At 38.8% G+C, this 23,951-nt stretch overlaps 1 protein-coding gene across 2 annotated transcripts in view; it reads right to left on the bottom strand.

Annotated features, from left to right (window-relative positions):
• The window catches only part of DNAJC24 (DnaJ heat shock protein family (Hsp40) member C24), a 72,748-nt gene that overhangs the window by 48,268 nt on the left and 529 nt on the right, over nucleotides 1-23,951 (bottom strand). Inside the window, exon 2 of one of the 2 annotated variants that reach the window (XM_069554667.1) lies at nucleotides 23,452-23,564. In XM_069554667.1, the coding sequence (XP_069410768.1) occupies nucleotides 23,452-23,562 (111 nt within the window). In that variant the 5' untranslated portion in view covers nucleotides 23,563-23,564. Of the gene's footprint in view, nucleotides 1-23,451; nucleotides 23,596-23,951 lie in introns of both variants that reach the window. The other variant, XM_069554668.1, reaches the window with a different exon arrangement.

Genomic DNA, 23,951 nt, shown 5'->3' with positions numbered 1-23,951 from the left:
TGGGACCTTCATACATTTTGACCCCTAACAATAAAGCAACAGGTATATCTTCATACATCATTTATTTCAGATGCTTTAGTGGCACAGTCTTCTACTGTATGTGTATGGTGGCATTCACAGGCCCTCAGAGATATCTACATAAGTCACAGAATGTAAGGGAGTTCCATACGCAGAAAGACCATTAAAAGAGTAAATTCTAAAATTTGCTTAATCTAGCTGAGAAAATCATGGCTAAAACAAAATAGGACTAAATAACTATCTTCTCTGGCCTTTTTTATTGTGCAACAACACAAGTGCTCCAGTTGAGTATTTTACCACCTACAGCTCACTTGAACACTCACTTTCTAAAACCCAGTACTAAGATTGTGGAATAATGTGTCATATTATTTTTAAATAATTTTTAAAATTACAAGACAGTATGCAAGAGCCACTATAATTATGAATGTGAAAATAGGTAACTGAGGCTTTTTAAAAAGCCTTTCTTAGTCTTACAATTTTAATGACTCTTAATCCCTCCTTCCTAAGAAAAGTATTGTTAACTTAATAAACTGAGACCTATACACTTATATTCCCTATTTTGTGTTCTGCCTTTCAGCCATTGTCCTTTAAGTAGCAACATATTTATTTTTTCCTAGTCTCAATATTCTCCTCTCAACATTAAAATTCTCAAAAATATGCTTTCAGACTATTGAAGGCTACAAAGATAAAGGTTTTACACTTTTGGCTGAACTATTAAAAATGAATTGTAACAGCTGGATGGCCTCCTAGGACAGGTGTAGACAAAACGTCGGCTCAAAGACAGCCACAGGTCAAATCCTTTCACGTGCTGTGGCTCTATTCTGTCATCAGCTGACGCGGGTCAAGGACCATCTAACATTGTCACTGAACCCATAAGGAACAACAGAAAAGAGAGAACAGCACTGTAACCCACATGGAGAGGCCGACATAACAGGAGACAACGCCCTTCTTAACCTTTCTATTGTATTTCAGCAAAATCCAGTGCAGTCACCCAATGCACGTAGAGAGGGGTCTATTATATAAAGTATACAAAGTTGGTGCTACCTAAAGATAGAAAAATTACAGACGGGATCCCTGCCTTCAAAAACTACTTCCAGCTGAGAGGAAGCCATAGGTATAAGTAATTATGGTAAAGACAGAATGTGGTCAGTGAGACAACAGTTATGATAAATCAATGGAACACATGGAAGACTTCCTGACTAGCTATAAGGGAAAACTTCGAGAAGGAGTGGTTGAGTTGTACCTTAATGGGAAGTGGACTTCCCTATATTGAATGAGAAGAATGGGAGGACACCTTCTTGTTTCCAGTGATGGTGGGCTCAGTTATTCAAACCAACCTTTCCATTGAAAACAACTGGAAAAAAAATCTGGGTAAAGAACTGTTGGAATTGTTTCGGGGTGCTACAAACCACACCCATATAAGATGGTGAACTCAGCAGTGTGAGTTCTGACTGTTCTACTGACCTGCAGGGTGGTCTCTATCTCTTTCTTGGTCTCTCCCCTGGCTTCTCTATTCCCTGAGACACAACGATATTGAAATTGGCCAATTAATAACCAAACAATAGACTCTAAGTGTTCAAGTAAAAAGAAGAGTCACAATTCTTTTCACTTTAAATTATGAGCTGGAAACGATTAAGCTTACTGAGGAAAGCATGTCGAAAGATAAAACAAGCGGAAAGCTAGATGTCATGCCCCAAATAGCCAAGTTGTGAATGAATGCAAATAAAAAGTTCTCCAAGGAAACTAAAAGCGCTACTCCAGTGAACACGTGAATGATAAAAAAGCCAACAACCTTATTGCTGACACTGAGAAAGTCTGAGTAGTCTGGATAGAAGATCCAACCAGCCAGAACATTCCCTTAAGCCGAAACGTAATCTAGACTAAGGACCTGTGTGTGCTAAGCCACTTCAGTTATGTCTGACTCTGTGCGATCCCATGGACTGCAGCCCACCAGGCTCCTCTGCCCATAGGATTCTCCAGGCAAGAACACTGGAATGGGTGCCTGTGGCCTCTTCCAGGGGATCTTCCTGACCCAGGGATTTAAACCTGTGTCTCTTATGTCTAACCTGTATTGGTATGCAGGTTCTTTACCACTTGTGTCATCTGAGAAGTTCAGACTAAGGACCTAACTCTCTTTAATCCTGTGAAAGCTGAGAAAGATGAGGAAGCTATAGAAGATAAGTTTGAAGCTAACAGAGGTTGTTGGTTCAAGCTGATAACAAGTGCTGATATAGAAGCGGTAACGAGTTATCCAGAAGATCTAGCTCAGCTTAATTAATGAAGGCAGCTACACTATACTACAGATTTTCAAGACATTATAGATAAACAGCCTATATTGGCAGAAGATACCATCTAGGAGACTCATAAGTAAAGAGAAGAAATCAATGCCTGGCTTCAAAACTTCAAAGGACAAGCTGATTCTATTGTTAGGGGCTAATTCAGTTGGTGATTTTAAGCTAAGACAATGCTCGAGACCATTTTGGAAATTCTAGGGATCTTACGAATTATGCTAATCTACTCTGCCAGTATAGATTAAACAACAAAACACGGATGATAGCACATCTGTTCACATGGTTTACTGAATATTTTATGCCCACTGTTGAAACCCTGTGCTCAGAAAAAAAAAAAAAAGAAATTCCTTTCAAAATATTATTGACCACTGACAATCACCTGGTCACCTAAGAGCTCTTGATGGAGATGCACAATGATATTAGTACTGTTGTCACGCTTGCTAACACAACACCCATTCTGCAGCCCATAAAGCAAGGAATAATTTCGAATTTCAGGTCCTATTAAGAAATACATTTCATAAGGCTATAATTGCCATAGATAGTGATTCCTCTAATGGATCTGGGCAAAGGAAATTGAAAACCTTCTGGAAAGGATTCATCATTCTAGATGCCATCAACAACATTTATGATTCATGGAAAGAGGTAAACATACTAACATCAATAGGAGTTTGTGAGAAGTTGATTTCAACCCTCACGGATGACTTGGAAGGGTTCAAGACTCTAGTGGAGGGATTAACTGCAGATGTGGTGGAAACCAAGAGAATCAGAAGTTGAACCTGAAGATATGACTGAATTGCTACAATCTCATGATAAAACAGATGAGGAGTTGCTTCTTATGAATAAGCAAAGAGTGGTTTTCTGAGATGGAATTCATTCTTGGTAAAGATGCTGTGATGACTATTGTAACAAAGGGTTTAGAATATTACATAAACTTAGTGATAAAGCATTAGCAGGATCTGAGAAGACTGATTTCAATTTTGAAAGATGTTCTACTGTGTGTAAAATGTTACCAAACCTTATTGTGTGCTACAAAAAACATCATTTGTGAGTCAACTGATGCAGCAAGTGTCATTGTTGTCTTAATTTGAGAAACTGACATAGCCACCCCAACCTTCAGCAGCAACCACCCTGATCAGTCAGCAGCCTTCAACACAGAGGCAAGACAAGACCCTCTATCAGCTGAAGCTCAGATGACAGCATTTTTAGCAATAAAGTATTTTTTAATTAATGTATGTACGTTCATTTTTAGACATAATGTTATCGTATACTTAAAGGATAACAGTACACTGTAAACATAAATTTTATATGCACCAGGAAACCAGATAATTCATGTGACTCAATTTATTGAGATATTTGCTTTATTGCAGTGGTCTGGAACCAAACCCATTATACCTCCAAAGTATGCCTGTATTGTATACACTATAGCATTTATTATATTACTAGTATTTAAACATCTGTGTCTTCCTTCTAACAATAAACTCTGTTATAGCCACAGCATCTAGAATAGTGCCTAGAAATATAATAGATACCAACCCTAACAAAGGTAAACAGATGAATGAATAACTGAAGACAAACTCAGACTATTTCAACCCTCATAAATAGATCTGAATCTAGGTATTTAACTAATTTGAAAAGTATAATTCACAAAATATTTTGGATTACCTTCAGGAACTGCAAAATTTGTATTTTAAAATAGCTTGAGACCAAAATCTAATTCAGACTAAAAGGTAATGGCTAGTTTAAGTTGCTTCAGTGGGGGAAAAAAAAAACAAACCATGTTTTCCAGACTATCTTATCCCACACTTTACACCAGGATAATCCTCAATTACAGTCAATATTTCAAATAGCTTAACAGAAGGATTTTATATTCTATTGCTACATTTAAGAATCTATTCAATCTTTAATTAGTAGACAACATGGGTACAAAAGCATTAAATAATTCAAACACAAGATAATTCAAGCATATATAAATATGTAATATAAATTATTACAGCTATTAAGAACAAGTAAATTTGGAAATAAAGGAAAAATTAGTCAAAACACAAATAACATTAATAAGTAAAAGGTGGTTAATGAGTTGAAATCCATGATGTATTTGAAGGCAAATTTTAAAGGTATTTCATATCTCAGATGGCATGATTTTATAAATACCTTGCAAGGTGATAGTTACTATTTTATTTTATTTTATTTTGTGAAGTTATTCTTTTATTTCTTTATTTTTCTTTTTTTTTCTTTTTTTAAATTTTATTTTATTTTTTTCCATTCATTAGGTTTTCCTTTTTTTTTTTTTTAAATTTCAAAATCTTTAATTCTTACATGCATTCCCAAACATGAACCCCCCTCCCACCTCCCTCCCCATAACATCTTTCTGGGTCACCCCCATGCACCAGCCCCAAGCATGCTGCATCCTGCGTCAGACATAGACTGGCGATTCAATTCACATGATAGTATACATGTTAGAATGGCATTCTCCCAAATCATCCCACCCTCTCCTAAACCCCCTGCAACTCACTTATAACATATCCTAACTGTGCTAACTAGACTTTTATAGAACATTTTTATGGAAAGTGTAGTATGTAAGGTTTACTCTTCAGGAGAAGGGAAAGGCTACCCACTCCAGTATTCTGGCCTGGAGAATTCCATGGACTGTATAGTCCATGGAGTCATAAAGAGTCAGACATGACTGAGCAACTTTCACTTCACTTCAGTAGGTAAAAAGATAAATTCATCTCTTGTTAAACATAACCAACTAGTTTGGATCATTAAAGATCAAATAAAACATAAAGACATTTTAAGAGCTTAAAACAGTGACTGAAGAAATATACAGACAGTGAAAGCAGATTCATGGTTGCTGAGGGAAAATAAAGAATAAAGGAACTTCTTGGGATGATGAAAATATTCTGTACTTGATACAGTGGTGGTGTTATAGGTATATTAAATAAAAACTCATTGAAATGTACTAAAATAGATGCATTTTACTGTATATACACTTTATTTCAATAAAGTTGATTCTTTTCTAAATGGCTAAAAGAAGTATACCCTAAAACCATAAAGTTCTAGCCATTTTACTTAGGTTAAAAAAAACAAAGTAGAACAATTCATTAATGTTTACCAAATCACAAGGAAATTCCAAATATATTTTAAAACAAAACATACACCCCTCCAATTTCAATTTTGCTTAACTTTTTACACGTTTGAAAATGATTTTTGGTTTATAACTTCATCGTATTACTTGATTTTGAAAATTTGGTATCTTTGTTTCACCTTTCTGTGCTAAATACTTTCATTTTCTGAGCCTAAGTCTTTGTAATAAAGTTTCCTTTATATTCTGACATTCCATATCTCTTTTAGCTAGAATCTCTGGAATTCTATGATTCTTTTAAGTCAGATTATGAGACAAAATAATGCCTGAACTACCCCTTCATGAATTTCCTATTAGTTAGATAAGTCAGATCATAATTAGAAAGCTATTTTAAGATTTCTTTTTTTTTTTCACTTCCTGCAAAAGCAAACTGTGAAACATTTATACTCTGATTAAACTTTAAAAGGATTTTCAGTAATAGAATTTTAGGCAAACCTGGGGAGGGAGTATTTTTATCTTAAATACATGGCAAACTGGAAGCAAATTATGACAGCATTCTCAATTACCACTATTATTGTCTAGAGAGTGTGTATTATGAAAACAATTTTGAATCATCACAACAAAGTTACTTCCACTATGGTAAGACAGGAAAAAAGTTCTCAGAGAGGAAGAGTCATCTAGATGACAACTATTTGCTCAGTCGTGTCAGACTCTTTGAGATCCCATGGACTGTAGAGCTCACCAGGCTCCTCTGTCCATGGAATTTTCCAGGCAAGAATACTGGAGGGGTTGCCATTTTCTCCTCCAGAGGCTCTCCCTGATCAAGGGATCAAACCCACATCCCATGTGTCTCCTGCACTGGCAGGTGAATTCTTTACCACTAAGGCATCCGGGAAGCCCAGATGACACCTAAGGATATAATAAAAGGAAAGAAATAGAAGAGACAAAACCTATTTTCTTTAATTTAGAAAAACATAGGTTTTCCAAATGGCACAATATTACATGACAAAGTAATGTTATCTCCAGAGCTGAAAAGTAACTTTCTGTGCTATGTTTTTTATTTCATTCACTTGCTAAAGTAATTTTTCTTCTGAAATATGATACAGTCCCCTGCCTTCTTTAAGGAAATGTATACATATCCCAATTACATCTATTCATGACAAAACAGTGAAGTGCTCATACTACTGCTCTATTGTGTAAGAAGTATACTATTAGATTCAAAATAGAAGCTTGCTACCATCTACATATGGAGGAAAGTTTAAAACTGTGCTAATCTCAAAGCAAAGCCAGTGGAGGTGATGGAATTCCAGGTAAGCTATTTCAAATTCTGAAAGATGATGCTGTGAAAGTGCTGCATTCAATATGCCAACAAATTTGGAAAACTCAGCAGTGGCCACAGGACTGGAAAAGGTCAGTTTTCATTCCAATCCCAAAGAAAGGCAATGCCAAAGAATGCTCAAACTACCGCACAATTGCACTCATCTCACATGCTTGTAAAGTAATGCTCAAAATTCTCCAAGCCAGACTTCAGCAATACGTGAACCATGAACTTCCTGATGTTCAAGCTGGTTTTAGAAAAGGCAGAGGAACCAGAGATCAAATTGCCAACATCTGCTGGATCATGGAAAAAGCAAGAGAGTTCCAGAAAAACATCTATTTCTGCTTTATTGACTATGCCAAAGCCTTTGACTGTGTGGATCACAATAAACTGTGGAAAATTCTGAAAGAGATGGGAATACCAGACCACCTAACCTGCCTCTTGAGAAATCTGTATGGAGGTCAGGAAGCAACAGTTAGAACTGGACATGAACAACAGACTGGTTCCAAATCGGGAAAGGAGTACGTCAAGGCTGTATATTGTCACCCTGCTTATGTAACTTATATGCAGAGTACATCATGAGAAATGCTGGGCTGGATGAAGCAAAAGCTGGAATCAAGATTGCCAGGAGAAACATCAATAACCTCAGATATGCAGATGACACCACCCTTATGGCAGAAAGTGAGGAGGAACTAAGAGCTTCTTGATGAAGGTGAAAGAAGGTGAAAAGCTGACTTAAAACTCAACATTCAGAAAACTAAGATCATGGCATCCAGTCCCATCATGGCAAATAGATGGGGAAACAATGAAAACAGTGACAGATTTTATTTTTTTATGCTCCAAAATCACTGCAGATGGTGACTGCAGCCATGAAATGAAAAGATCCTTGCTCCTTGGCAGAATAGCTATGACAAACCTAGACAGAATATTAAAAGGCAGAGACATTACCGACAAAGGTCCCCCCTGTCAAAATATGGTTTTTTCAGTAGTGATGTATGGATATGAGAGTTGGACCCTAAAGACGACTCAGCGCCAAAGCAGTGATGCTTTTGAACTGTGGTTTTGTAGAAGACTCTTAAGAGTCCTTTGGACTGCAAGGAGATCAAACCATTCAATCCTAATGGAAATCAATCCTAAATATTCATTAAGAGTACTGCTTTGAAGCTGAAGCTCCAATACTTTGGCCATCAGATAAGAGCTGACTCATTAGAAAAGACCCTTATGCTGGGAAAGACTGAAAGCAGGAGAAGGGGACGACAGAGGACGAGATGGTTGGATGGCATCACTGACTTCATGGACGTGAGTTTGAGCATGCTCTGGGAGATAGTGAAGGACAGGAGGGCGTAGCGTGCTGCAGTCCATGGGGTTGCAGAGTCAGACATGACTGAACAACTGAACAACAACAATCATTATTTTAGATGCTTTATGTTTATTACTGATTTAAATCTTTATAACTACCCTACGAAAGAGATATTTAGTTACTAAATGCCTAGAACAGAGTTGGCATATAGTTGTTGTTGTTGTTTAGTCATTAAGTCCAATCCAACTCTTTGCAACCCCATGAACTGCAGAATGCCAGGCTCCTCTGTTCTCCACTATCTCCTGGTATTTGCTCATATTCATGTCCATTGAGTCAGTGATGCTATCTGACCACTTCATCCTTTACAGCCCCATTTTTTTTCTGTCTTCAATCTTTCCCAGCATCAGGGTCTTTTTCAATGAGTCAGCTTTTTGCATCTAGTGACTAAAATATTGGAGCTTCAGCTTCTGTATCAATCCTTCCAATGGACATTCAAGGTTGATTTCTTTTAGGATTGACTGGTTCGATCTCCTTGCAGTCCTAGGGAGACTCAAGAGTCTTCTCCAGCACCACAACTTGAAAGCATCAATTTTTCGGTGCTCAGCCTTCTTTATGGTCCAACTCTCACATCCACATGAGTATTTAATATTTATGAATAAATAATGATTTGTACCTATTTTTCAGATAAGGAAACAAGTTCCTAAATTATTAGAGCTGGCTCAGAGTCACAGCACTAGTATGTGGCAAAGTCAGAATTCAAACCCAGGAAATTACCTCATCTGCAGAGTCCACATAGTTAACCCTTCTCTCTTCTGCATGTGTAACATAAATGCTGCCTTTTCTCTAAAGATACAATCTATTATTGCTGTATATATGCAATAGAAAGATAAGGAAAAATTTGAAAAGTAACTCTTAGCTTTCTTATTTACCCAGTTTTCAAAGTATATATAGTGTGTCATAATTTCCTGTCACCAACCAGAGTGTTACTTAATTTCTGAGCCTCATTTTCCAGGGATAATAATGATTTCTTGCTTTACAGAGTTAAATAAATGGACATAAAGTGATTAGAACAGTGTCTGATACACAGTAATGTGTATTAGTTAATGTTATTACTTAATGTTCACCTAAAATGTCATTCTCTTATCATGGAAGAGAACAGTTCATACCAAAGTAATTACTGTTAAATAGCTTACACCCCGTATGACACCCAGAGGACAGCTAAACAGTTAACCACATCAACATAAATCATTAATGTTCATTAAAAGTTATACTCTTTTGATTTTTACTCACAACACTGCCAGATGCTTCCAGAAAATTTCTCATATTGCCTAAAAACCTTTTCAATAGTTACGATCACTTTGTAGTATAGTCGAAAGACCTATTTAAAGAATTCTTCTTATCTCCCTTCTTTGCTGATTGGTAATTTTCTCCCTTATAGCTCAGGAACCCTTTTCTACTTTCTTTTTCAAGATGCTAAAATGTATTACATAAGAAGCTTAATGGTAATCTACATATATAATCACTTAAAATCAAGAGAATCTCTGAATGCCCATGTAACTGTCAAAGGCATTTTATACTCTTCCAACCTTAAGAACAGCAGCAACCTGCACACTTTTGCCTCAAATTGCATGGATTTTCTTTAAGATTATGGAACATATTGCAACAGCAGCATATAATTTTCCAACACAATAATTCTTTTGCAGTTGAAAGGCATCCTGTAATATTATCAGCATCAACAGGAAAAGGCCCCCAATTTTCACTGTGACAAAGCTTTTGGGGGGAAGCTTTTTCCTCAGTAAACAGCAATTTTCACATGCATAACTGTAAAACACACGGGATAACATAACTAATCATTCTTGACCCTAGACCATTACAAAGCAATGAATTATCATTTAACTTACATTAAAAAAAAAACTAGAAAAATAGTTTAAAAATTTGATTCATAAGGAAAAAAGAAGAGCAATTTACTTTTATTAATACTTAAGTCCCTACTGGCTTCCCAGGTAGCCAACGGTTAAGAATCCACCTGTCAATGCAGGAGACGCAAGAGAAGTCAGTTTGAGCCCTGGGTTGGTAAGATCCCCTGCAGAAAGAAATGGTAACCCACTCCAGTATTCTTCCCTGGAAAATTCCATACAGTGCATGGGGTCACAAAGAGCCGGACACAACTGAGCTACTGAGCACACACAAAGTCCCTATTAATAAAACACTGCTGGAGGACTTCCCTGGTGGTTTAATGGTTAAGAATCTGCCTTCCAACGCAGGGGACGAGGGTTCAATCCCTGGTCAGGGAAATAAGATCCCACATGACACCAAGCAACTAAGTCTGTGTACCACAATGAAGACCTAGCACAGCTCCGTCCCCACCACCACCAAAAAAAAAAAAAAAAAAATGCTGCTGGGAAATGTTGATTCAATTACCTTTATTTTTACATAGTAATTTATTATGCCACAGACTTAATGGTATATGAAATAAATGTCTTTCAAGCTAATTCTGTGCTTTATATGTCTCTTTAATGCATTCTAAAAGATTGCAATTAGTTAATAAGAATTTTTCTGAATCAGGACCTTGAGTAAGAACTACGTTTATAAAAACTAAAATAAGGAAACAGTATTTACTAAATCAACATGTATTGTAAACTTAGCAGCCTGCGATTTAGCAATATTTTATCCCAACAACTAATTATGTAGGAGGTGTTAAATTCAAAGTCTTCTGAACTTGGAAAAGTGCATGTAATAAATGCGCCTTTTTACAAAATTAGATACAGAATAGTATTTGTCAAATGTAATTTTATTCTCCAACTGTTCGGTGACATTGCTGAAAAACAGACTTAAGAAAATACATGGTAATTCAAATTAGAAAGCAAGATTATGAACTTTAAAAGTGTTTTTGAAAAAAAACTGATAAGCATGGTAAGTAGTATGGTTTTCCCTTATAATTTTCTCCTTCTCAACTCTATTGGAAATTCTAAACTTAGACAAAGAGAATAAGAAAAATAAGTTTTATCTCCATACACCACATATAATCTATATCCTTTCAAAATTAAAACAGAGAATAGTCATTATGTCTGACCTCTGTACTACTTCATTAACTGTACATGAATAAGCCTTCCACTGAAATCCAGAAAACTGAAAATTATGCCTCTGAACAACTATAAACCCTTTTGGATGGCAATTATGAGAAGTATGATACAAAGGGAGAGTCTTGAGGGGCACAGGATATGTGATCAAGCCTAGATTTTATACCTTATTCATTGTGTGTTTCAGGCAAATCACTTGACTATAAATAAGAATTGGTTTGCTCAGCTGCAAATATAAAGATAGTATTATCTACCTTATGGGACTGCTGAGAGGATAACACCAGATAAGATTTAAAAGCATTTATAAAGTGTAAAGTATAAATTAGTATAAAACAGTACATGAAAAAAAAAAGGGGGGGAGGGGGGAGAAAGTATTAGTCATGCAATCATGTCTGACTTTGCAACCCATGGATTATAGCCTTCCAGGTTCCTCTGTCCATGGAATTCTCCAGGCAAGAATACTGGAGTGGGTGGACACTCTCTTCTCCAAGGGATCTTCCCGACCCAGGAATCAAACCCAGGTCTCCTGCATTGCAGGCAGAGTCTTTACCGTCTGAGTCAATGAGTAAGAGTTCACTGGGTGAGGCACGAGAAGGGGCACAGTGGACTAGGGAGAGAGAGCAGTGGCAGGAACAAGGCCTCACTGTAGCAGGTTTAAGAGAGAGAGTAGGAAGGGAGAAACTGGAGAAAGGAAGCAGAGGCAAATTTTTGAAACATTTTTTGCTGCAAAGAACAAAAGCATTGGGGCAAGAGGTGGCAGAAATGCGTTCGGAGAAAGGGTATTTTCAAAGATGGAAGAAATAATGGCATATTATAATGCAGAAAGGCATAATGCAGGAGAATAAGCCAGATTCTAGAAATTCAACCATTTCTTTAAACGGGAAGTTGAATGGTAAAGAATCCGCCTGCCAGTGCAGGAGACACAGGTTTGATCCCTGGTCTGGGAGGGCCCACAAGATGCAGAGCAACAAAGCCCTTGCGTGTGCCATAATTACTGAAGCCCGCGCCCTAGAGCCTGTGCTCAGCAACAAGAGAAGATACTGCAATGACAAGCACGTGCACCGCAAGTAGAGAGTAGCCCCCACTCGCTGCAACTAGAGAAAAGCCCAAGCAGCAACAAAGACCTAGCACAGTCAATAAATAATTTAATTTAATTAAAATAGAGAGCTGATGACTCAAAGAAACCTAACGAACCAAAATCCAAATGAAAAGACCCTAGAAGAGAGAGAAAAAAAGCCATCACTGTTTTGACCTTTGGCAGCAGAAGCAGGAAATCAATACTGACACAGATAAGAAGAAAATGAACATTAATTTTAAAGACCAGACACAGACTGGCACAATAATCCTTGGTACCCCAGATATAACAGAGTCTGCACCCATTCACTAACTCCACCCCTACAGGCCTTTGCCAAGAGTCACTCGCAAGGCACAAGCACAAGCGGCTTACTCAAGTCAGAAGGCAGGACTGAAGCAGTAGAGAATGCCTGGAAGGAATCTAGATTTCACAGTGAGTACCAGGCAGCAGTCATCCACAACTTAGGAAAGGAACAGGAAGACTGAGACAGACCATTCCTAATACGAAGTTCAAGGACAGGGCAGGAGAGCTGAGACAAATCCTAGTGGGATTCAGATCCCAAGTTTTGCTACAGGGGCAGTTCTGATCCTGCTCAAACCACCTGAAGCCCAAGGTGAAATGAAACACGAAAGCAATAGCAAGCAAAAAAACTCAGCTCAGTTACAGGCTAGAGTGACTCAGACCGCTCCACATGGCACCTTACAAAGAAGGCACATGCCCATCCCTGAGAATACATTCCTTAGTTCAATCTCTACTTTTCATTTACAAACAATTTTGGCATTCAAAAAAATTATAAGACATGCAAGGAAGCAACAAAATTTGCTCCATCATGAAGAAAGGATACAGAACTGAAATAGAAGGGAAGGGGGCAGGGCATAACCTTTGAAAGAAGGACACAGCTCTTGAGGATACCAAAAAAATTGGTTAGAACCAATTAGGCCCCAGATGGAAAAGATCTGATCCAATAGACCCTGAGCCTCATTACACATTTATTATAATACATTAGCAAGCTATATGACATACCCACCTGTGCCATGACAGTTCCAAGGCCAAGCATAAAAAGCCAAAAAAGTAGGTGGTGGCCCAATTCCTGAATACCAGCCCTTACTCAAAATAGTTGGACTAATCCTCCCACTTACTAGCCTATGAAATTACTCAGCCCATAAAAACTCACCATACCACATTTCTGGGTTGCTCTCATCTTTTGAGATGGACTGCATTCTGTCTTATGGAATGTGTATCTCCCAGGGCCTCTTGCCAGCTGAGATGGACCACACTCTGTCTATGGAGTGTGTATCTCTCTCAATAAATCTACCTCTTACCTATCACTTTGCCTATCGCTGAATTCCTTCTGTACTGAGACATAAAGAAGCTGAGCTTCATTAAGTCCTGAGACCTGGTGTGCAATTTCAATTAAAAGACAGTGGATTTAAGGCCTAGTCCATGCATTCAAGTCTCATCTGAGTTGTGCAATTTCAGAACCAGACTCAGAGACAGATGTTAGACCCAGATGTTAAAATTATCAGACAGGGACTTTAAAAAGACTGTATTTAGAGGAACTACTGGAAGTGGCACACAACACTAGAAAGGAGAAGATGAAAGCTATATAAAAAAAGAGCCAGGATAAATGCTAGATAGAAAATTAGATAATAAAGAGAAATAATTTTTGTAATGAATTTATTGGGAGATGGACAAAGCAGAAGGGAAAATAAAACCAGTGAACTTGAAGACAGGTTCACAGAAATTATGCAAACTGGAATAAAAATTGGGGGGAAAAAAAAAAACGACTGGAAAAAAGAGCAACCAATACCTGCAGTACAATCTTATACGTAATCAAAATCCCAAATAGAGAAGAAAGAAAGAAGCAGGGAATAAAACAAAAAAGTGAAGACATAATGGCTGAAAACATTCCAAAACAAACTAAAGAAAGATATCAACCAAAAATCCAAGAAGCTCAGTTAACCCTACATAGGATAAACACAAAGTATTCACGTTTTAGGCAAATGCCAGAGAAACCACTAAAATCACAAGATAAAGAAAAAATTTTGAAAGCAACCAAAGGGAAAGCACAGAGGATGGTCCCGGAAGCCATTACTTCAACCAGCGGCGACTCTGTCTCCTGAGGCAGTGGTGGGTTATGATACGGCCTGGGCATCTTCACACGTGCCCAGTTACCTTCACCCGCCACCCGGGCCCTGGCCAATTCGTCCTTCCTGTGCTCCTTCGCTTAGCCAGCTACTCACTAACCCTGACAAGCATTTCTGGGCAGCATTTACAGTTACTGCTTTTTTTTTTTTTCCTTATTTCAACTAAAACTGAAACAGACTGTTTTCTCCAGTGGTTTCTTTAGCGGCGCTGAGCCAGAACACCCCATCGACTTTCTCTCGGTTGGCGAGGGGGAAGCTGGTAATCAGCCCCATTACCCACACAAGGAAACTGAGGCCTGTGGAGAGGTAGCCACAGACAGGTGAGGACTCCGAGCCCCACTGGCTCCCGCGCCCAGCAGGTCCTGGATCCCTGCAGCCTCCACCTTTGGGATTATACTAGGAAAGTCCCTGGGCCGCCTTGCGGGACTTCCGGCTCTGAAATGGGTGGTGAGATCCACCTCCTTCCCCCAACACAGGGAGTACCTAGAGCTGCTTCCCAAATAGGCCTGTTCCTTTCACACCTGTTAGATCCCACCAAAAAGAGATACCCCACGTCCAAGGACAAAGGAGAAGCCCCAGTAAGACAGCAGGAGGGGTGAAGTCACATTTAGAATCAAACCCCACACCTGCCAGAGATGCTTGGAGGGCTCAAACGAACCTTGTCCACACCAGGACCCAGAGACCCCACAGGGACTGAGCCAGAACTGTGTGTGAGTGTCTCCTGTGGAGATACAGGGCAGCAGTGCCCTGCCGCAGGGGCAGGGGCTCTGGGTGCACCAGACCTGGGTATGGCATAAGCCCTCTTGGAGGAGGTCGCCATTAACCCCTCCATACAGCCACCAGAACTTACATAGGACTGGGGAAACAGACTCTTGGAGGGTAAAAACAAAACCTGGTATGCATCAGTACCCAGGAGAAAGTGACCCCACAAGAGACTGACCCAGACTTGCCTGTGAGTGTCCAGGAGTCTCTGGCAGAGGCATGGGTTGGCGTTGGCCTGATTGTAGGCTTGAGGGCACTGAGTGCAGCAGTGTCAGCATGGGACCTTTCCAAGGAGGTCACAGTTATGACAGTGGCTGGGCTTTGCTGGAGCAGCCATGAAGAGATACCCCACATCCAAGGTAAGAGAAACCCAAGTAAGACGGTAGGTGTTGTGAGAGGGAATCAGAGGGCAGACACACCGAAACCATAATCACAGAAAACTTGCCAATCTGATCACACAGACCACAGCCTTGTCTAACTCAATGAAACTAAGCCATGCCCATGGGGCCACCCAAGACGGGAGGGTCATGGTGGAGAGGTCTGAACAGAATGTGGTCCACTGGAGAAGGGAATGGCAAACCACTTCAGTATTCTTGCCTTGAGAACCCCATGAACAGTACGAAAAGGCAATATGACAAGATACTGAAAGGGGAACTCTCCGAGTCAGTAGGTGCCCAATTGCTACTGGAGATCAGTGGAGAAATAACTCCAGAAAGAATGAAGGGATGGCGTCAAAGCAAAAACAATACCCAGTTGTGGATGTGACTGGTGATAGAAGCAAGATCTGATGCTGTAAAGAGCAATATTGCATAGGGACCTGGAACGTCAGGTCCATGAATCGAGGCAAATTGGAAGTGGTCAAACAAGAGATGGGAAGAGTGAACATCGACATTCTAGGAATCAGCAAACTAAAATGGACTGGAATGGGTAAATTTAACTCAGATAACCATTATATCTATTACTGTGGACAGGAATCCCTCAGAAGAAATGGAGTAGCCATCATGGTCAACAAAAGAGTCTGAAATGCAGTACTTGGATGCAATCTCAAAAACGACAGAATGATCTCTGTTTGTTTCCAAGGCATACCATTCAATATCATGGTAATCCAGCCTATGCCCTAACCAGTAACGCTGAAGAAGCTGAAGTTTAATGGTTCCATGAAGACCTACAAGACCATTTAGAACTAACACCCAAAAAGAATGTGTTTTTCACTATAGGGGACTGGAATGCAAAAGTAGGAAGTCAAGAAACACCTGGAGTAACAGGCAAATTTGGCCTTGGAGTACAGAATGAAGCAGGGCAAAGGCTCATAGAGTTTTGCCAAGAGAATGCACTGGTCGTAACAAACACCCTCTTCCAACAATACAAGAGAAGACATGGACATCACCAGATGGTCAATACCGAAATCAGATTGATTATATTCTTTGCAGCCAAAGATGGAAAAGCTCTATACAGTGAGCAAAAATAAGACCGGGAGCTGACTGTGGCTCAGATCATGAACTCCTTATTACCAAATTCAGACTTAAATTGAAGAAAGTGGGGAAAACCACTAGACCTTTCTGGTATGACCTAAATCAAATCCCTTATGATTATACAGTGGAAGTGAGAAATAGATTAAAGGGCCTAGATCTGATAGATAGAGTGCCTGATGAACTACGGAATGAGGTTCGTGACATTGTACAGGAGACAGGGATCAAGACCATCCCCATGGAAAAGAAATGCAAAAAAGCAAAATGACTGTCTGGGGAGGCCTTACAAATAGCTGTGAAAAGAAGAGAAGTGAAAAGCAAAGGAGAAAAGGAAAGATATAAGCATCTGAATAGCAAGAAGAGATAAGAAAGCCTTCCTCAGCGATCAATGCAAAGAAATAGAGGAAAAGAACAGAATGGGAAAGACTAGAGATCTCTTCAAGAAAATTAGATACCAAGGGACCATTTCATGCAAAGATGGGCTCGATAAAGGACAGAAATTGTATGGACCTAACAGAAGCAGAAGATGTTATGAAAAGGTGGCAAGAATACACAAAAGAACTGTATAAAAAAGATCTTCACGACCAAGATAATCATGATGGTAAGATCACTAACCTGGAGAAGGCAACAGCACCCCCACTCTAGTATTCTTGCCTGGAGAATCCCATGGACGGAGGAGCCTGGTAGGCTGCAGTCCACGGGGTCGCTAAGAGTCGGACATGACTGAGGGACTTCACTTTCACTTTTCACTTTCATGCATTAGAGAAGGCAATGGCAACCCACTCCAGTATTCTTGCCTGGAGAATCCCAGGGACAGGGGAGCCTGGTGGGCTGCCATCTATGGGGTGACACGGAGTTGGACACAACTGAAGTGACTTAGCAGCAGCAGCAGCAGTGATCACTCACCTAGAGCCAGACGTCCTGGAATGCAAAGTCAAGTGGTCTTAGGAAGCATCACTACAAACAAAGCTAGTCGAGGTGAGGGAATTCCAACTGAGCTATTTCAAATAGTAAAAGATGATGCTGTGAAAGTGCTGCACTCAATATGCCAGCAAATTTGGAAAACTCAGCAGTGGCCACAGGACTGGAAAAGGTCAGTTTTCATTCCAGTCCCAAAGAAAGGCAATGCCAAAAAATGTTCAAACTACCACACAATTGCATTCATCTCATACACTAGTGAAAAAATGCTCAAAATTCTCCAAGCCAGACTTCAACAATACATGAACCATGTACTTCAAGATGGTCAAGCTGGATTTAGGAAAGGCAGAGGAACCAGAGATCATATTGCCAACATATGTTGGATCATCAAAAAAGCAAGAGAGTTCCAGAAAAAAACATCTACTTCTGCTTTATTGACTATGCCAAAGCCTCTCACTGTGTGGATCCCACAAAACTCTGGAAAATTCTTAAAGAGATGGGACTACCAGACCACCTGACCTGCCTCCTGAGAAATCTGTATGCAGGTCAAGAAGCAACAGTTAGAATCGGAAATGGAACAACAGACTGTTTCCAAATTGGGAAAGGAGTATGTCAAGGCTGCATATTGTCATCCTGCTTATTTAACTTATATACTGAGCATATTATGAGAAATGCTGGGCTGTATGAAGCACAAGCTGGAAACAAGATTCCTGGGAGAAATATCAATAACTTCAGATATGCAGACGACACCACCCTTATGGCAGAAAACGAAGAAAAACTGAAGAGCCTCTTTATGAAAGAGAGAGAGGAAAGGGAAAAAGTTGGCTTAAAACTCAACATTCAGGAAACAAAGATCATGGCATCCAGTCTCATCATTTCATGGCAAATAGATGGGGAAACAATGGAAACAGTGAGTGACTTTATCTTTTTGGGCTCCAAAACTGCAGATGGTGACTGCAGCCATGAAATTAAAAGATGCTTGCTCCTTGGAAGGAAAGTTATGACCAACCTAGACAGCATATTAAAAAGCAGAGACATTACTTTGCCAACAAAGGTCCGTCTAGTCAAGGCTATGGTTTTTCCATTAGTCATGTATAGATGCGAGAATTGGAGTATAAAGAAAGTTGAGCACCGAAGAATGGATGCTTTTGAACTGTGGTGTTGGAGAAGACTCTTGAGAGTCTTTTGGACTGCAAAGAAATCCAACCAGTCCATCCTAAAGGTAATCAGTCCTGACTATTCATTGGAAGGACTGATGTTGAAGCTAAAACTCCAATACTTTGGCTACCTGATGCAAAGTACTGACTCATTGGAAAAGACCCTGATGCTGGGAAAGATTGAAGGTGGGAGGAGAAGGGGACGGCAGAGGATGAGGTGGTTGGACAGCATCACTGATTCAATGGACATGTGTTTGGGTAAGCTCCAAGAGTTGGTGATGGACACAGAATCCTGGCGCGCTGCAGTCCATGGTGTCGCAAATAGTCGGACATTGACTGAGTGACTGAACTGAACTGAACTGAAGGATAAAAAGGCTACAGAAATATCAAAGCACACTTCAGGAAGAATACTGTCAGAAATACAGAGAGGAAATTCACAACGATCAAAGGTTCAAATTCATAAAGACATAATCTTAATGCACACACACACACATATATGCACCCAATGAAAATGATCCCAAATAAATAAAACAAAATTCACAAAACTATAGAGGAAAACACAAATCCACAATCACAGCTGAAGACATTATGTCCTTCTCTCAGAAACTGATAAAAATCGTCCAAAAAAAATCAATAAGGATATAAAGTATTTGAATACTATCAACTTGATCCATCAGACATTTATAGAACACTATATTCAATAAAAGCCAAATACATATTTTTCAAGTGCATGGGAATATTTACTATGATAGATCATATGCTAGGCCATAAAAATGTTTTAATTAATATAAAGGAATGAAATCATACCAAATGTATTTTCTAATCACAACAGAATTAAATTAGAAGTTAATAATAGAAAGTTCTGAATATTTTCCAATGTTTAGAAATTAAGCAATGTACTTCCTAGTAGCCCATAGGTCAAAGAAAACTATTACAGGAGAAACTTTTACATAATTTATGTATACACATATCAACATTTGTAAAATGCAGTTAAAGCAGTTTTCCTAGTTTAGAGCGAAATTTATAGCTTTAAGTGACTATGTTAAGAATGTAAGAAGACAGGTGTACATTCAATAATGAATGGTTCTACATTAATGAACCAGGAAAATAAAAGCAAATAAGTAGAAGAAAGGATATTATAAAATTAAAAACAGAAATCAAGTGAAGAGAAATGAACAAACAGTATAAAAATGTCAACAAAGTAAAAGTTTCTTCTTGGCAAACAAGATTAAAGAAATAGAAAAAACTCTAGCGAGCCTCATTAGGAAAAAATAAATAGAAAACACAAATTACCAATATAAAGAATCAAAGGGAAAACATAACTACATAATCTATAGCAATAAAGGACTAATAAGGCAATAGTATGAACATTTTGGAGTGGGTTGCCATTTCCTTCTCCAGGAGATCTTCCTGACCCAGGGATGAAACCTGGGTCTCCCACATTGCAGGGAGACTCTTGACCCTCTGAGCCACCAGGGAAGCCCTCAAGTATGTTAGACTTCTTAAATGAAATGGACAAATTCTTGAAAAAGTATAATTCACCTATGCTGACAAAACAGAAAATAGAAAGAAACTCTCAGCAGCCGTATAGCCTCTAAAAATTAACACATAACTGTAAAACTTCCCACAAAGAAAAGTTCAGGCCCAGTTTAATTCCCTAGTAAATTATATTAAACATTTAAATAATTAACAATAGCAATCTTATACAATCTTTTTCAGACAAGAGAGAAACTGCAGTTATTTCCCAATTATTTTTGGAGCTGGAATAACCATACTAAATTTAAACACTGAGCCTTCCATGTGGCTCAGATGGTACATGCAAGCAATCTAAATTAACCAAAATAAAATTTAAAAGTAGAATAAGATTATTTAACTTTCGGTGACTTTAAAACTGATTGTGAACCTATAGTAATCCACACAAAAGTATTAGTAAAAGGATAAACAAATATATTAAACAGAATATAGTCCAAAAATAGATCCATCTTGCAAAGACAATCCAATGGAGAGAGGAAAATCTTTTCAACAAATGATGAACACTGGATATCCTTACTGAGGGAAAACCAAAAACATGACTTCCTATATCACAGGATACACAATTCCCGGGCAGCACAGTAGGAAAGAATCCGTCTGCCAATGTAGGAGATACAAGAGATGTGGGTTTGATCTCTGGATCGGAAAGATCCCCTGGAATAGGAAATGGCAACCCACTCCAGTATTCCTGCCTGGAAAACTCCACGGCTGGAGGAGCCTGGCGGGCTCTAGTTCATGGGGTCGCAGAGACTTGGACACGACTGAGCACGCACGCATACAAAGGTAAAAGCAAACTACATATCTTCTAGAAGAAAACATAGATTATTTTCATGATCTTCCTAGAGAAGACATAGAAAGCACTAATCGTAAAACAAAAATCTGATAAATTACAGTTCACCAAAACAAAAAACTTCTCCTCGAAAAATACCATTAGGAAAACAAGCTGGCAAGCCACAGACTAGGAGAAAATACACACACTTATATATATACAAGATCAAGGAAATATGTAATTTTTTCAAAAGAGACTTCACGAAAAAAAATTATACAAACGGCTAAAATCACATTAAAAATGAGCTTAACACCATCAGCCATGAGAAAAATACAAAACCACAGTTAGATATCACCATGAACACAGGAGAATGTGCAGTGCAGTGGATCTCAATGAGATAGGAAGGTTTGCAATTTTTACAACCAGGAGACATTTTCAGTTGTTACTGGCATCTAGAATGCTGCAAACCATCCAACAATGCACAGGATAACCCCACAGAACAATTATCCTGCCCAAAATGTCAATGGTGGCAAAACTGAAAAACTCCTGAGAGATTAATTTAAAGAGACTAATAGCATCAAATGACAGGGAAGATGTAGAGCAACTGGAATTCTGGATATGTTACTAGAGGGGACGCAAAACGGTTCATTCACTTTGTTTGACGTTTGACAGATATTACTGTACTAAGTGCAAATAACTTCTTGTCAAATTAAATGCCAAATGGCTTACAAGGCTGTGCATGATCTAAAGCCAGTGTACTTCTCCAGCCTCATATCTCTGTTAGCTGAGGCACAAGAATGATACAGTACTAAAAAATTTTTCCAAAAAGTCTACTTGATTTTACTGACAGAAATCTTAAAAGTCCTGAGACAAAAGAAACCTTAACATCATTTAGCTCAACTTATTACCTAGAGCAGGGATAATAATACATTCTTGACAGTGAAATATCTACTGTTTCACACTGTTACAGCAAAATCTCACAGATCTAATAAAAACTTGAGGAACAACCCATGTTATATAAGTAATGATCCTCTACTCTTTCTGTAAACTGAGTTAACTGGAGATGATAATAGTTACTGATTTCCTTAAGAAACCTCATAATATAAGCAGAAAAAATTAATATGGTAGTTTAGAAAGATACTATCTCTTTATAAAAACCACAACCCATTTCACAACGGAATGAAATCAGTGAAAAACAAGTCTTTAACTGGCCTAGATCAGTATTATTCAATAAAGATATAATGTAAACTATAAATGCAAGCCATATAGGTAATGTTTACAAAGAAGATGGATGAAGTCAATTTTGATAATACATTTAGGGTATATGCGACCCCATGAACTGTAGCCTGCCAGGCTCATCTGTCCATGGAATTCTCCAGGCAAGAATACTGGAGTGGACTGCCATTCCCTTCTCCAGGGGATCTTCCCAACCCAGGTATCAAATCTAGGTGTAAGCCACCAGGGAAGCCCGGCAATTCTGATAGTGTACTTACTGTATATGTATAAAATATGTAAAACGGCCAATATATCCAAAACACTGTCACTTCAATATTTAATAAACATAAAAATTTTAGATTATTTTATATTATTTTTCTGTACTAAGCCTTCAAAACCCAATGTCTGTTTTATACTTATAGAACACCTCATTTTCAACTAGCGAAGTTTCAGGTGCACAATAGCCACATGTAGCTAGTGTTGATAGAGAAGGCAAAGGCACCCCACTCCAGTACTCTTGCCTGGAAAATCCCATGGACGGAGGAGCCTGGTAGGCTGCAGTCCATGGGGTCGCTAAGAGTTGGACACAACTGAGCGACTCCACTTTCACTTTTTACTTTCATGCATTGGAGAAGGAAATGGCAATCCACTCCAGTGTTCTTGCCTGGAGAATCCCAGGGACGGGTAGCCTGGTGGGCTGCTGTCTATGGGGTCTCACAGAGTCGGACATGACTGAAGTGACTTAGCAGCAGCAGCAGCTAGTGTTGACTGGATGCTAATGTCCCTTACTACATGACACACTTCAAGGAAATTCACATGGATTATTTCATTTAATACAACTTGAGGTCACTCAGTGGTAAAGAATCTGTCTGCCAATGCAGGAGACGCAGGTTTGATCCCTGGGTGGGGAAGATCCTCTGGAGAAGGAAATGGCAACCCACCCCAGTATTTCTTGCCTGGAAAATTCCATGGACAGAGGAGCCTGGCGAGCTACAGTCCATGCTCACAAAGAATGGAACATGACTTTAGCCAACACAAGGAACATATAGGGGAAAATAACTTGCCCAAATTCCCAAGGTTAGTTAGTGGTAGAATCAGGATTTTAAACCAACCAACATGACTCAGATATGGTCCAAATCAATATGCAATCCCATCTCAAATCAACTTCTTTTACAATATTACTGAAACTTTCAATTAACCAAATTAATACTTTTGATTCCTGCTTTGATATTATATATTCATTGTACAGAAACCTGTATTTCTGGTCACATAAAACCTGATTTTCCCCCTGCAATACAGAATCGAAAACAAAAGACTTACCGTTAAAATGAGTTTTTGATACTTTTGTTTTAGGTCTGACACACTTGCAGATGGGTCTGCTCCCAGAATGCTGTACCAATCCTTTTTTGGTATCTGCTCAAATGCCATCATACCTTGAACAAGAAGTGGTCCTTTTCAGATCAGCTGAATAGAAATATCGACGACAATTCATTACAGTTCGCGTATACCTGGGAAATAACTAGGTACAGCTTCCCTAAGTTCTGTAATACTAAGCCATCATAATAATGCAAGAAGAAGCAAATATTTACATTTGAAACGCCCCAAGAATTTCACGTTTAAGTATACAGACAAGTGTGGAAAAATCTGTTAGATGTTTCATGATATACGCTTCTATATTAAAGTAACGAATATACAACAGCTTAAGAAAAAAAAAAAAGAATTCGATAATAAACCCGAGCGGTGGATGGCCCTCTAAGAAAGGTGTTTCTGCTAGTCTCTTGGTAAAAGCGACACACAGTAGGTACTCACTAAACATACTA

The sequence above is a fragment of the Ovis canadensis genome, chromosome 15 (assembly GCF_042477335.2).
Source record: "Ovis canadensis isolate MfBH-ARS-UI-01 breed Bighorn chromosome 15, ARS-UI_OviCan_v2, whole genome shotgun sequence".
Classification (NCBI taxonomy): Eukaryota; Metazoa; Chordata; class Mammalia; order Artiodactyla; family Bovidae; genus Ovis; species Ovis canadensis.
Note: the sequence above shows the minus strand (reverse complement) of the source record. Positions and strands in the feature narration are given on the sequence as shown.